Genomic DNA, 11,792 nt, shown 5'->3' with positions numbered 1-11,792 from the left:
TGTGACATCCTGGGAGTCGCTGGGGTTTTCCCTGGCTCTGGGCTGGGTGACAGGGAGCCGCTCCCCCCGGCTCGCTTGGCAGTGGCACTTTGGGGAGGGTCTCTGTGCGTGGTGTTGGGTGCGTGCCCGGCCTCGGGCTGGAGGTGCTGAGGAATCTTCCAGCCACACGAGCTGGCAGGGAATGAAAGGAGCGGGTATTAATTTCTCGGTGTCCCGCTCGGAACAGGGGGGACGTCGTTGCAAAGGCTTGACACGGAGCCGTGTCGCTGTGTGCCACACAGCATGCAGCCCTACCTCCCCCCCCCAAAAAAAAAACCAGCTGAGTTTCTCCCCCTGGCTTGACTTTTCTACATTTTGTGTCCATTTGGGTTTGGAGAGGGACACAAGAGGTTTCGGCATTGAGCGGGCGAGTTAAATTATGCAGCTGCAAGACTGCCAAGCCCTTCAGAATAGGATGCTTCGTTTAGATTTTCCACAATGCTATTGAAGTGCTTATTTTCCTCCTGAAGAGACACAAACAGATGCAAACTTCTGTAAACACTTTAGAAATGAATTCAGTGAGTTTGGCCTCTCAGCAGTGCTCAATAGCTGACAGAAAAATGTCTAATTAGTGCAAGTGGAAATAATAGGGCCACTTGGATTCCTTCCATCCTCCTCCAAGTCTACTTTTCCTAGGGACTCAAAGGCCCTTTTGTTTGGTAGGTCACCCTCTCTCAGGCTTTTGTGCTCCGATCTATTAAAGGAAGAAGGGGAGGAAAAAAAAATAGATTAGGCGATGCTCTGTGCTTAAATATATGGCCTGTTGATGAGCATTTGGAATGGCTGGTTTGCAGTGTCAGTTTACAGGTGCTTGGAGAGGGGGATTCCTCCATTGTTGGCCGGCACAAGCGGAGTTGTGCGTGCCGGGCTCCAGGAATCCTTTTCAAGTGCCATCCTCTTAGAAAATCCAACTCGGGCTCGAGGGGAGAAAAAAAAAAAAAAAAGAAGGAAATTTGTACAAATCCTCCTCCTCCTTGCTGAAGTGCAAACAAGCTGGGAAATGCCTGCTATGGATCAGTGCTGCAAGCTGGCCTTCCTGCCGTGTTCTGTAGGCTCTTCTCCAAAGGGTTTGACAGGGGCTTCCTCCTGCACACCTCAGAGGGTGGTACTTGATGTTTTAGTGGGGATTTGGACAAAGATGGCTTGGCAGTGTCTGGAAAAGTAATTACCTGGATGTCAGTGTGTGCAGCACCTCCTTGCTCCACCGGGCAGGAATACCAGTCCCAGCCCACCATGGGAAGGGGATGGTGTTTGCTAAATATCCCCAGGTCCATGTGAACTTCTGCAGCCACAGTGAAGCTGTGTGTCCTCGTGGCTGCCTTTGCTGGCCTCTCAACAGCGTGCACCTCAGGAATTCTGACTGTTCCCGGTGTCACTGTGATGGCTCAGCCACTGTGGGAATCCAGGAGAGTTCCTAGAGACTTAGTAGTCATTAAAGATGGCCTGCAGGGAAAAACATGGGATTCCTGGCCTGTTTGCCTGTTTGTGGTGGACAAAGGAGTGGATGGCTTGAGCTCTGTCTGGGACAATGGCTGTAGTGACCATTTCCAGTCTTCCCAGTCTCACATCCCCCTTTTAAACGAGTTGCTATTGCTGGTAGTAGTGTCTTGGGCATGACTTAAATTCACTAGCAGACCACCAAATTGTGTGGTTCCAGTTATTAAACAATTAGAAAGACCCAAAAAGAAAAAAAAATCAGGAATGATACCTACGGCTGAAGCAAAATAAACACCTGGCACCTTCCTATCCTAAAAATGAAAACACGGTGAGGATTGGGGTTAGCGAAGCTGAATGTTTTCCACAGCCAGCTCGCTGAAGCCTCCCGGGGGGTGGAGTTTCTCTGAGGCTTCCCGTGTTCTTCCCAGGTTTATCTGAGGGCCTCCATCGCGGTCAGGGACTGCGCCACAGCCAGCGCTGTCGTGTTCCTGATCGACCGGTTCCTGTACTGGATCGACGCCTCCGGCAAACTCCTGCGGATCGCCAAGGGCCTGCACCGGCTGCATCCCAGCGCTCCCGTCAGCCCGCAGGTGCTCATCCGCCAGGCTCGCCTCGCCGTCAACACAGGTACTGCTCCTCTTTCTCCCTTGGGAAGCTCCAATTAGGAGCTACTTGACTCTGGAGAAGACACTTCATCCCTCGCCGGGATCACATTGTCACGGCCCCCGGTGCCATCTTTCCGAGCGCACTTCCCGCTCCCGGCCCCCTCGAGCCCTCCCAGCTCCTCTCACTAGCACAAAGGGGCCGGTATAAAGGGTTTCAGAGCCAAAAGCAGGAGAGAAAATTGTGAAAGGGTGTGGAAAATACTAATTGGAGCCTTTGTTCCTTAACAAATCTTCCCTGCTGGTTTCAAACAGGGGTATCTGAATTGCTGTACTCCCGACCAAGGGCCTTGAAAAAAAGGAAATTGGAACCCTGGCATTTTCTCTGCACCGTCCCAGCTGCATTTTTATTTTTCAGTGGGACCACTTGACTACGCAGACAAGTCAGCTTGCAACCCCTCCAGGATAAAAAAATAAAATTCCATCATTCCTATAACATGGACAACACCTGAAGGGGTTTTAACACATCTTCCTGTGGCTGTGCTTTCCATGGTGGGATGTCAAGTCGCTCCCCAGTCAGACCAAAATGGGTTTCCAAAACCCACATTTCCCTGGGACAGAGTCCTGCTGAAGGGAGCAGGCTAGACTACTCTCTTCTGGGAGGGAAATAAGAGCTGGGAATCCCAGCACTTATTCCTCTTCCAGGAATGCATAACGTGTAAAATTAAACTTATACATACATAATTTCATCTCACTGTGTGACCACATATTACAGATCGTAGGGCATGTGCACTTCTGACTGTTGACAGCAGCAAAGCTGTGTGCTGGTGATATCTCCTGAACATTCTCGTTCACTTCATGCCACATCATGCATTTTTATATTCTTTTTCTGTCCTTTTTTTTTTTTCCTTTAATTTTCAATCAGGTAAACTTTTAAAAGCTGAATATATCCTAAGCAGCCTGATTAATGACAATGGAGCAACGGGTACGTATGGATTTCTTTTCCAGTTTCACACTTGCTCTTTTGGTGGGATTTTTCATCCTAATTTTAACGGTTGCACAAGCTCCAAATACAGCCAGACCAGCCCCACTAATGACTCCTTACATCACACTTCCCTTTCCTTCACCACTCTTTGCTAAAATGTGGAAACAACAACTTCGTTTTGAAACTTTCATAACTCATCCCCTTGTGTCTTCACGCGGGTGGGAAAATACTCTGGATGGGGAAGTTTAAAAGGTGGACCCATTTCAAGCAATTGGCTGATCTAGAAAACTAACACAACTCTTTCCCCTCAAAAATGCAGATTGTTGGAGTAATGCTTCTCCTCCCAACTCCCACTGATCTTACAGGCTAAATCAATACTTTATTCTATACTTTTTATTTTCCTTTCTGCCCCACGACTCGACTGCTGATCATGTGTCTTGTCTTGGATCTGGAGGGATGTGTGGTATTTCTACTAGTGAGAATTCGATAATTTTGGCAGCCATACATCATCATTATTTAGTTCTGGTTTTGAGACAAGCTGTTTTAGGGGGTTATGTCTGTTCTCCATTTCCTTAAGCTTTCAGGGATTATTTAGCCAATATATTCAGGTTTCCCTACAACTTGGAAAATTTGGGAAGCCTGTTCTGGGGTTTTCTTTCCTGTGAAGCCGAGATTCTCATACAAGAAGGGCCTCCATGCAAAAAAAAAAGGGAGAATCCCGGCAATTTGCTGGGATTTAGGTTACCCTTGGAGGTTTAGAGTGACAGCAACGTTTTCCATTCTCTGCTGAGTTTTCCCACTCTTCCTGCAGGTACCTGGCGATACGCGGAGCGAAGCGATCGGATTCTCGTTCAGGCAGTCTGCTTGCAGATCAGGGGGCAGATCCTGCAAAAGCTTGGTGAGGCTCCTTTCTATAAACATCCACTCGAGGTTTTCCCCGGGTTTTTTTTCCCCTCTAAAATGTTACATCGGACAGGTAGCAGAGTTTTGGCTTGTGCTGAACTCCTCCTGTCCATAAAACAGCGTGATGGGCTTCTGTATTCAGGGTTTGACACTTGTTAATTTTGTGCTTCTGGTTTGAAACACCCAAGTCTTCCACGACTGTTGAGCTGAAGTCTCTTATGAGGACAAAATGGCATGGTTTTATCCTGTGGAAATCCTTAGCTGCCATCTGCTCAGCGACTGTTTTCTGATTGATTTCAGGGATGTGGTATGAGGCAGCAGAGTTGATTTGGGCCTCGCTCGTGGGATACTTCAAACTTCCTCAGCCAGATAAGAAGGTAGTGTTTCCTTTCCGCTCTGGATGTGCTTGCCAATCCAATAATCATTGCAGAGCAGCTTTTGTTTGCTGCAGCCAAGCCCCTCAGCAATAGTGTCTCAATTACACACCTCAGCCAGGGTTAAGAGGCAGGACAAAGTCTGTATTCCGCGTTGTTTCCGCATGCATGCACGGACCTACCGACACCTTTTTGTCCTGCAGGGGCATGGAAGTAACAGTTCTCATTAAGCAGAATCGCCCAGAGTGAACCATCCACCAGAATGTCACAGGTGCCTTCAGCAAGGACGGGCTAATCCCAGAATGCAGCCACAGATTTTAGGGGTTTTTTTATTAGGATTAAAATGAATTTTGTTTTCCTAGTTTTCCTAGTGTCCGAGCTAGGTTTATTTGCTGAGCTGCTCTACGCTATCTGTGGTAGGTGATGGATTTCCCTGGCACTGCAGGACCCGAACACCTCACAACAGCCACTGTGTCTGTCTTTAGCACCTTTGAGAGGCTTTTCAGCACTGATCTTCCCACTGGAGATGAAGCAACAGTTGCACCATGTGTCCGTAGCTAAACAGGAATGTGCACCTGAGCCTGGCAAGTCCTGGGGTGAGGCTTGAGGAGGTTTTGTAATTGGACCCCAGCACAAGATATCCCACAAACCCAGACCTCCTCACCTCTCCTCTGCCATGCCTTAAAGCTTGACCTCAAGCTCAGAACATTTCTGTGTTCTCCATTTCAGTGGGAGCAAAAGTTCTGTAGGGAATTTTTGTGGAAAACTTGCAGTTACTTCCTGGCTTTCTTAACTATTTAGCTGGGCAGACCCTTAGGTGGCATCAGATCTTCCAGATTACGCTTCCTGCAAGTTGAAATTAATAAAACCTTATCAAGATGACATCTCTGAATTTCTTAGAAGTGCTTCTCTTTGAATCTTTGGATCTTTGCATCTTGTTAGTTTGCTTTGTTGTATTTTTTTTTCCCCTGGTATGTTCTACACAGAACCTGCTTTATTCAGAGCAATAAAATTCAAAATACAGGGGGAAAACCCACTCTGATCATTTTCCATTTCTCTTTCAGGGAATTGCCACTTCCTTGGGTTTTATGGCAGACATCTTTGCTTCCATGAATGAGCAGGATTATGCACGTTTTAAAACCAATGCTGACATAGACCTGGTGAGACTTGGTTTGGGACTTGGGTGTTTAGATTCTTCAGATGTTGTCTGAATGTTGTCCCAAATTCACCCACACTTTATTCTCCCTCCAGTTCCTCTCCTGTGCTGAGAGGGCTGAAGAAACTTCCACTGTTGCTAATGAAAAAATTCATTAGCACTCAGATGGGAAAAGAAAACATTGAGAGTATTTTATGGAGTGTGCATGTCTGTAATATACAGAATATTTATAGGCTCAAAAAGTGACATATTGATGGCAAATCTGAGCAAAAATGCTCCTGAGGAAACAGACCTGGCTGTTGTTTAAGATATGATGTCCCTGCTTATCAGGTCCCATCTCCTTGGAAATAAAGCCTTTGACATGAGGTTTTCCCTCATGTTTTTCTTTCACTAGAGCTTCCTCCAAGAGTCCGGCCACCGCTTGTTATCCGCTGCCGAGGCCTGCAAGCTGGCAGCAGCCTACAGCCAGTACACCCCCCTGTTTGTCCTCACGGCCGTGGTAAGTGTTCATCTTCACTCTGCTAGTGGGATCTGTGCAGGGGAAGAGCCCTGGCTGTTCAGTTTGGCTCCAGTCCGGCTTTCAAACACTGGGGTATCGTGGCTGTGTTGTGGGTGCGATTGGTTATATGTGGTATGAGTTGCTCTGAACTCCAGCCAGGGTGGAAGGCTGTCCACAGAGCGAGGATGGGCTTTCAAGCCCTGGGAATGCTGCTTCTCCTACAACTACAGCCCTATTTCAAAGGAAAAAGAGGGAGATTATTCCCTCCAGGAAACACAGCAGCAGAGAGTTAAAGCCAGTGTTTGCTTCGAATTTTTAATTCCTTCGTCCTTTCATCCCCTCCCAGAACATCCGTGGGATGTGTTTGCTGTCCTACAGTCACTCCAAGGACTGTCCCCTGGAAAAGAGAGAGTTCTACTTGTCTGAAGCCAAAGAATCCTTCGAGATCGGGCTCCTCACCAAGAATGACCAGAGTCCCATCACCAGCAAGCAGGAGCTCCACAGTTTTATCAAAGCTGCCTTCTGCCTCGCCACCGTGCACCGGTGGCTCCACGGGGAGAGCAGGGAGCTCCGTGAGGTGGGTCAGCTGTGCAGGGAAGCCTTGGGAAAACTGCATTCGTACAGCACTTCGCTCCCAGAAGAGGAGGAGAAAGGAAAGCTTGCCAAGGAGATCATGTCCCTGATCACATCCGTGAAGAAGCGCCTGCGAGTGGAAAGCTTCCCCAACTCCGATGCCAGGTCTTACGTCCCAGACAGTTACAAAGGCACAGTGGAAAAGCCTGCCCTGCGAAGGGAAACCAGCTTTGAGAAGATCCTTGCCAGGCATTCCCAGCATCACCTGTCAGTGTGCCAAGTGTTTGAGAACACCTGCAGGGCTCATAAAATGCTGGGAGAAATCCAGGTGGGACCTTGTATCACAACCTTAAGGACAGAGACCAAAACCACGGACACTGCGTGTACTACTCAGGAAACAGTGCAGCATGGGAGAGGGGCTGCAAAAATCCTGAGCTTACCAACAGCAGGAAGCAGCTCAGAGAGACTTGGTGGCTGGAGAAATCAAGACATTTGTTCTGGTGTGATGAAAATTTCCTTGGAAGAAGAGACTGAGCCTTTAGGAATGGAAATAAGTGACGAAAATGGTGGTTTCGGCACAGGGCAAAACAGGAGTCAAAGCGCGACTTCAGAGAGCTCTTGGTGCAAGCTGTCAAAATCCAGTTGCTCTTCCAGCTGGGAGGAGCTAAACTGTAATAGCAGCAGAGAGTCCCCCAGGGAAGGGCAGCAGCAGGAGAAGGGCTCAGCAGAGGAGCGATGCTGCACCACAGAATCTGATGGAAACGGTCAAGCCATGTCCTTGTACCCGTTGCCTCCCAGAGCCTGGAATCCTGCTCCTCGGGAGCCTCTCCACAGCTCTGAGGGATCTCCTCAGCCTTCCTCGGAGGGAGGTGCACCTCGAGCTGGGAGGAGGGTGGAGAAGGCGCCTCTTTGTGGAGACGAACTGCGGGAGGGAAGATGCTGTGGAAGGAGATCTCCTCAAAAGAAAGCAAAGGATCTGAGTGATGCGTTTCCTTCCCTCTCCACCTCTTACTCCCTTCCTACCAGGCTGGAGGAGGAGGAGAAGTCCTCCTCCTGTGCACAGCTGGGCTGCAGGACCAAGGACAGTGGCAGGGAGGGAGGCGGCTGCCGCTTTGAGCGGGTCCGCCCAGGAGAACCCGCAGGAAGCACGGAGGATCCCTCGTGTGAGACACATCCCCCCCAAAACGGGGGTAATTCTGTGCTGTCAATGATCACTGAGCCCAAAACAGGCAGCAGCTCCTCTGTGCGTGACTGGACGAGGAAATCTGCCGTGGTGAGGGACAGACCGCGCCAAGTGCCTGAGGTTGACACCCAAGCAGAAACGATTGATGACACAGAGTTTGATTTCCTCAGTGTTGGAGACTCAGTAAACAGTTATCCCACGGCATCTACTCCAAAGCATCAAGCAGCTCCCAGTGTGCCAACAGCTTTGCCCTCGCAGGGCAAGGTATCCGTAAGCAAGCACTTCGACTGTGCCACTACGGAAGGAGATGAGGAAAAGTCTCAGGACATGGCCAGCAGCAGGGGACAATCCAGGTCATCTCTGAGTTCATGGATCAAACCAGCACAGACGCCCACGAGTTCCCCTGAGGTTCCTTTTCTGACCCCAGGGGGAAGTTCTGCCCTCACACCTGGGAGAACGAAGGAAGAAATCCTGGACTCTCGATTTCTGAGGGATGACGATTACAAGCAGCTTCTGGCAGGGGTGGAACATAATTGGCTTGTCCAGAGACTGATGCCTACTGGGATTTTTAGGACCAAAGAGCTTCATAAAGCATACTGTAAGTTCCCACACAGCAACAGGTGCCCCCTCAGGGGGGGCCTTTTAACACGATATTTTAGTCAGCATTTATTAGGATTTAATTTTTTGTTGTCTTCCACCCCATTACTTGAGTCTGGTTGCTTGTTTAGATTCCAGAACCAATAAAGATCCTGTGGTGTTTTCTTTTTGTAGCTGCTCTTCTTTTAAAATACTCCAAGAAATCCGGCCTGTGGACGGGCCAAGAGACCGCCGTGTTCATCGGGGACTACCTGAACGTGGCAAAGGAAGGCAAGCAGAGAAGTGCCTTCTGGATACACCTCCTGCACCAAGAAGAAATCCTGGGAAGGTATGAGCCAAACAGATTTCCAAAACAATATGTTTATCAATGCTGCTTCTGTGTAAATATGAATAAAAACTCTCTGGTGAGATTTTCTGCAGCAGGAGTGTTTTATGGGTCTCCCAAATGTCTTGGGCGTTTTGGCAACCTTTCCCATCAGTCCATGTAACCCTACTTTTTAATTTCTGGGAAGGAAAAGCTACTTCATTGTTGTCTTCTAACAGCTGATTGCAGAGTAAACTCCTATGATTAGCTAGAAGCATCATTATTAGAAGTAGCCTATAAATTATTATGGGTTGAGAACAGTATATCAATACCTCTGAGTTGGCTCTCCCTTCAGAGTCAAGAACAGTTGAGTTTAAACTTTCCAGTGTTATGAAACCCCCATCCCAACATGTGATTGATAATTTTTCACCTGTACGAGATACAAAAGAAAAAAAAAACACCCAAATTTAATGACCATTTTAAAGGTATCACCCATAGCAGGATTTGCTTCTGAACAGCCAAGGTCAGCTTTGCTGTTCTGTATCACAACATACAGAACTGACACTTCTCCCAACACTTCTCCCTCTGTTTAGGTATGTTGGGAAGGAATATAAAGAAGAAAAAGGGCTCCTCCATCACTTCAGCGACGTGGAGCGACAAATGACCGCCCAGTACTACGTGACAGAGTTCAACAAGAGGCTGTATGAGCAAAAGATCCCTACCCAAATCTTTTATATCCCATCTGCAGTACTCCTGGTAAGGACTGTTTGCTAAGCATTTCCAAGGAACTGGTGTGGGAAGTGTGCCTTGAGCCAATTTTGATTTTAAACCACCAGCAGTGAGACTGTCTTGTTTCAGATACTGGAAGACAGAACTATAAAAGGGTGTGTGAGTGTGGAGCCCTACATCCTCGGGGAGTTTGTGAAGCTGTCCAACAACACCAAGGTAGTAAAGAATGAGTACAAAGCCACGGAGTACGGTCTGGCTTATGGCCACTTCTGCTACGAGTTCTCCAGGGGAACAGACGTGGTCGTCGACCTGCAGGGTGTGTATTACAGTGAACCTCATGCCTTTCAGGCTCAACCTTTAGCCCCCAGGTATCTTTGGGATATTCATTTCTTTAAATGGAAAGTGCCTCTTAGGGTTCAGCTTTGGCTGACACGGGTGGGAACTGGGAATCACTGAGGTGACGCTGACAGAGCTTGGGCCGCGCCAAGCAGAGAGCCCTGAATACAGCAACACAAAGCCTGTGATGTTTGACACCAAAATGTTTCGTTTCTCCCACAGGCTGGGTGACAGGAAACGGGAAGGGCCTCATCTACCTCACAGACCCCCAGATTCATTCTCTTAATAGCAGAGATGTCTCCCGCTCCAACTTTGGGAAGAGAGGAATTTATTACTTCTTTAATGACCAGCACGTGGAGTGCAACGAGATCTGTCGCAGCCTGTCTTTGACAAGGCCCTCGGTGGAGCTGCTGGCATAGGACTCTCACAGGTCAGTCACACCAAGAGCTGCACACTGTTTTGACATACACATCTTCAGGAGCAGGGAGCAGCAAAAAACTGCCTTCATTTCCCACTCTCTTCTTCCCCCTCCCCAAAACCCTGATGTTCCACTGCCCCCCTCCCCTCAAACTTCCACAAAAAAGATGGGTCCCCAACAGACTTGGCTTTAACAAAACCACCCCCTTTTGTTTCTGCAGCCAGCAGAGATTTTTTTTAGGCTTTTGTCCCAGTGTTTTAGCAGTGCTATTGTTTTCTAGGTGATGTTTGTGCTGAGTTGTTTGGAAAGATGCCCTAGCCCTGCACCAACCGATTAGAACTAGGTGTAAAGAGGGAGAAGCACGAGAAGGAAAAAAAAAAACCAAAATTAAATCTCTTTATTATGGTGCATAAACCTTCAGTCTTGGGGAGCTGCGCAGCTGCACGGGGAGAAAAATGCATTCAAAAATATAATGCCAGTGTGAATAATCCTTTCTCGGGCGCTGCTCGCAGACTGCTCCAGCTTTGTCAGGTGAACTTGAACCGGGGCCGTCAGATTTGTGGCCGTTCCCATTGCACACTGTCTGTCACCCCGGGGCATTCACCATCTTGCCTGTTGTTAAGAGCCGGCGAACAATCCATCATTGAGCCGGGCAGGCGCTGGCTCACAGAGCAGCGAAATCGGCATGTGACGGTACACTCGGCCCCAGTGTCTCGCAGATTAAAGTGATACATGAAAACTCACGTGTTACTGGGAAGATTAAGCCCGTTATCTTGTTGCGCAGCCAATAAAGGCCGGCCTTGTCCGCGGCAGTGGGGAAATGCCGGCTTTAACCAAGCGACAAACATAGCTCCGCGCTCCGGCCGGCGAGCGCCCGGCTCCGAGGGGCAAACAAAGCTAGTTAGCAAGATCCCGGGAATTAATGGGCGGCGGGGATGCTGTGTTAAAGCGTCTCTGCCGAGGCTTTCCCTGCTCTATAGAGACAATTAAACCCGAAACAAAACCTCCCGGACAATCTCTGCGGAACAAAGTGTCCTAACACGCTGCCAGCAGCCGGCCCCGCCGGGTCTGCTCCAACAGCGCACGCAGCCGCGGGACCCCCTGACAAGCCGTGCCTTTTCCAGCTTCTTCCTGGTCAAAGGGAGAAAAAGGAAATTCGTTTAGACGTGCTCCCGAATAAATCCGTCCGCGTGAAATTTTCGTACCTTGCTTTCTTCCTAGCGTTTGCTTTTAGCAGCTGATTTCTCGTGTCGGTTTTAGGAGGCTTTTTGCCACCTCAGCCAAAGTTATGGCAATTCACAGGTATATTGAGGATCAGCCTGTCCAGTTCCCTGTTAAAATATACGTGGAATCACATTCTACTTGTCTCACTCTTTACAGGCTTGGGCACAATTTCAGAGGTATCAGGCACTCTGTCTTCACCCGGGGCTTGGATGCTGGAAATCATGGATTAATGTGCCCCAAAACCTCATTGCCTGAAGAACTTGGACACACACGTGGCCCCAAACACACAGAGCTTAAATTGTTGTTTCATATTTCTGGTATAAATATGGGAACACTGGGGGAAATAAATAGTTGACTTTGATGATGGAGAATTTAATATTTTGGCTGGAAGTTTCGTCTTAGAGCTACCGACCAAAAAAATTGCTGCTTTTTT

At 48.5% G+C, this 11,792-nt stretch overlaps 1 protein-coding gene across 1 annotated transcript in view; it reads left to right on the top strand.

Annotated features, from left to right (window-relative positions):
• ALPK1 (alpha kinase 1) overlaps positions 1 to 11,736 on the top strand; it is a 34,166-nt gene extending 22,430 nt beyond the window's left edge. Inside the window, exons 5-16 of the mRNA XM_018067879.2 lie at positions 1,905 to 2,103; positions 3,004 to 3,063; positions 3,875 to 3,961; positions 4,267 to 4,343; positions 5,405 to 5,500; positions 5,891 to 5,995; positions 6,342 to 8,349; positions 8,523 to 8,676; positions 9,246 to 9,408; positions 9,511 to 9,697; positions 9,940 to 10,147; positions 11,516 to 11,736. Of these exons, the coding sequence (XP_017923368.2) occupies positions 1,905 to 2,103; positions 3,004 to 3,063; positions 3,875 to 3,961; positions 4,267 to 4,343; positions 5,405 to 5,500; positions 5,891 to 5,995; positions 6,342 to 8,349; positions 8,523 to 8,676; positions 9,246 to 9,408; positions 9,511 to 9,697; positions 9,940 to 10,136 (3,333 nt within the window). The 3' untranslated portion in view covers positions 10,137 to 10,147; positions 11,516 to 11,736. The remainder of the gene's footprint in view (positions 1 to 1,904; positions 2,104 to 3,003; positions 3,064 to 3,874; positions 3,962 to 4,266; positions 4,344 to 5,404; positions 5,501 to 5,890; positions 5,996 to 6,341; positions 8,350 to 8,522; positions 8,677 to 9,245; positions 9,409 to 9,510; positions 9,698 to 9,939; positions 10,148 to 11,515) is intronic.
• Positions 11,737 to 11,792: the final 56 nt, after the last annotated feature.

The sequence above is a fragment of the Manacus vitellinus genome, unplaced genomic scaffold, assembly GCF_001715985.3.
Source record: "Manacus vitellinus isolate BGI_N305 unplaced genomic scaffold, ASM171598v3 scaffold_125_pilon, whole genome shotgun sequence".
In the NCBI taxonomy this organism is placed as follows: domain Eukaryota; kingdom Metazoa; phylum Chordata; class Aves; order Passeriformes; family Pipridae; genus Manacus; species Manacus vitellinus.
The sequence above is the reverse complement of the archived record's forward strand: the minus strand, read 5'-3'. Positions and strand labels throughout refer to the sequence as shown.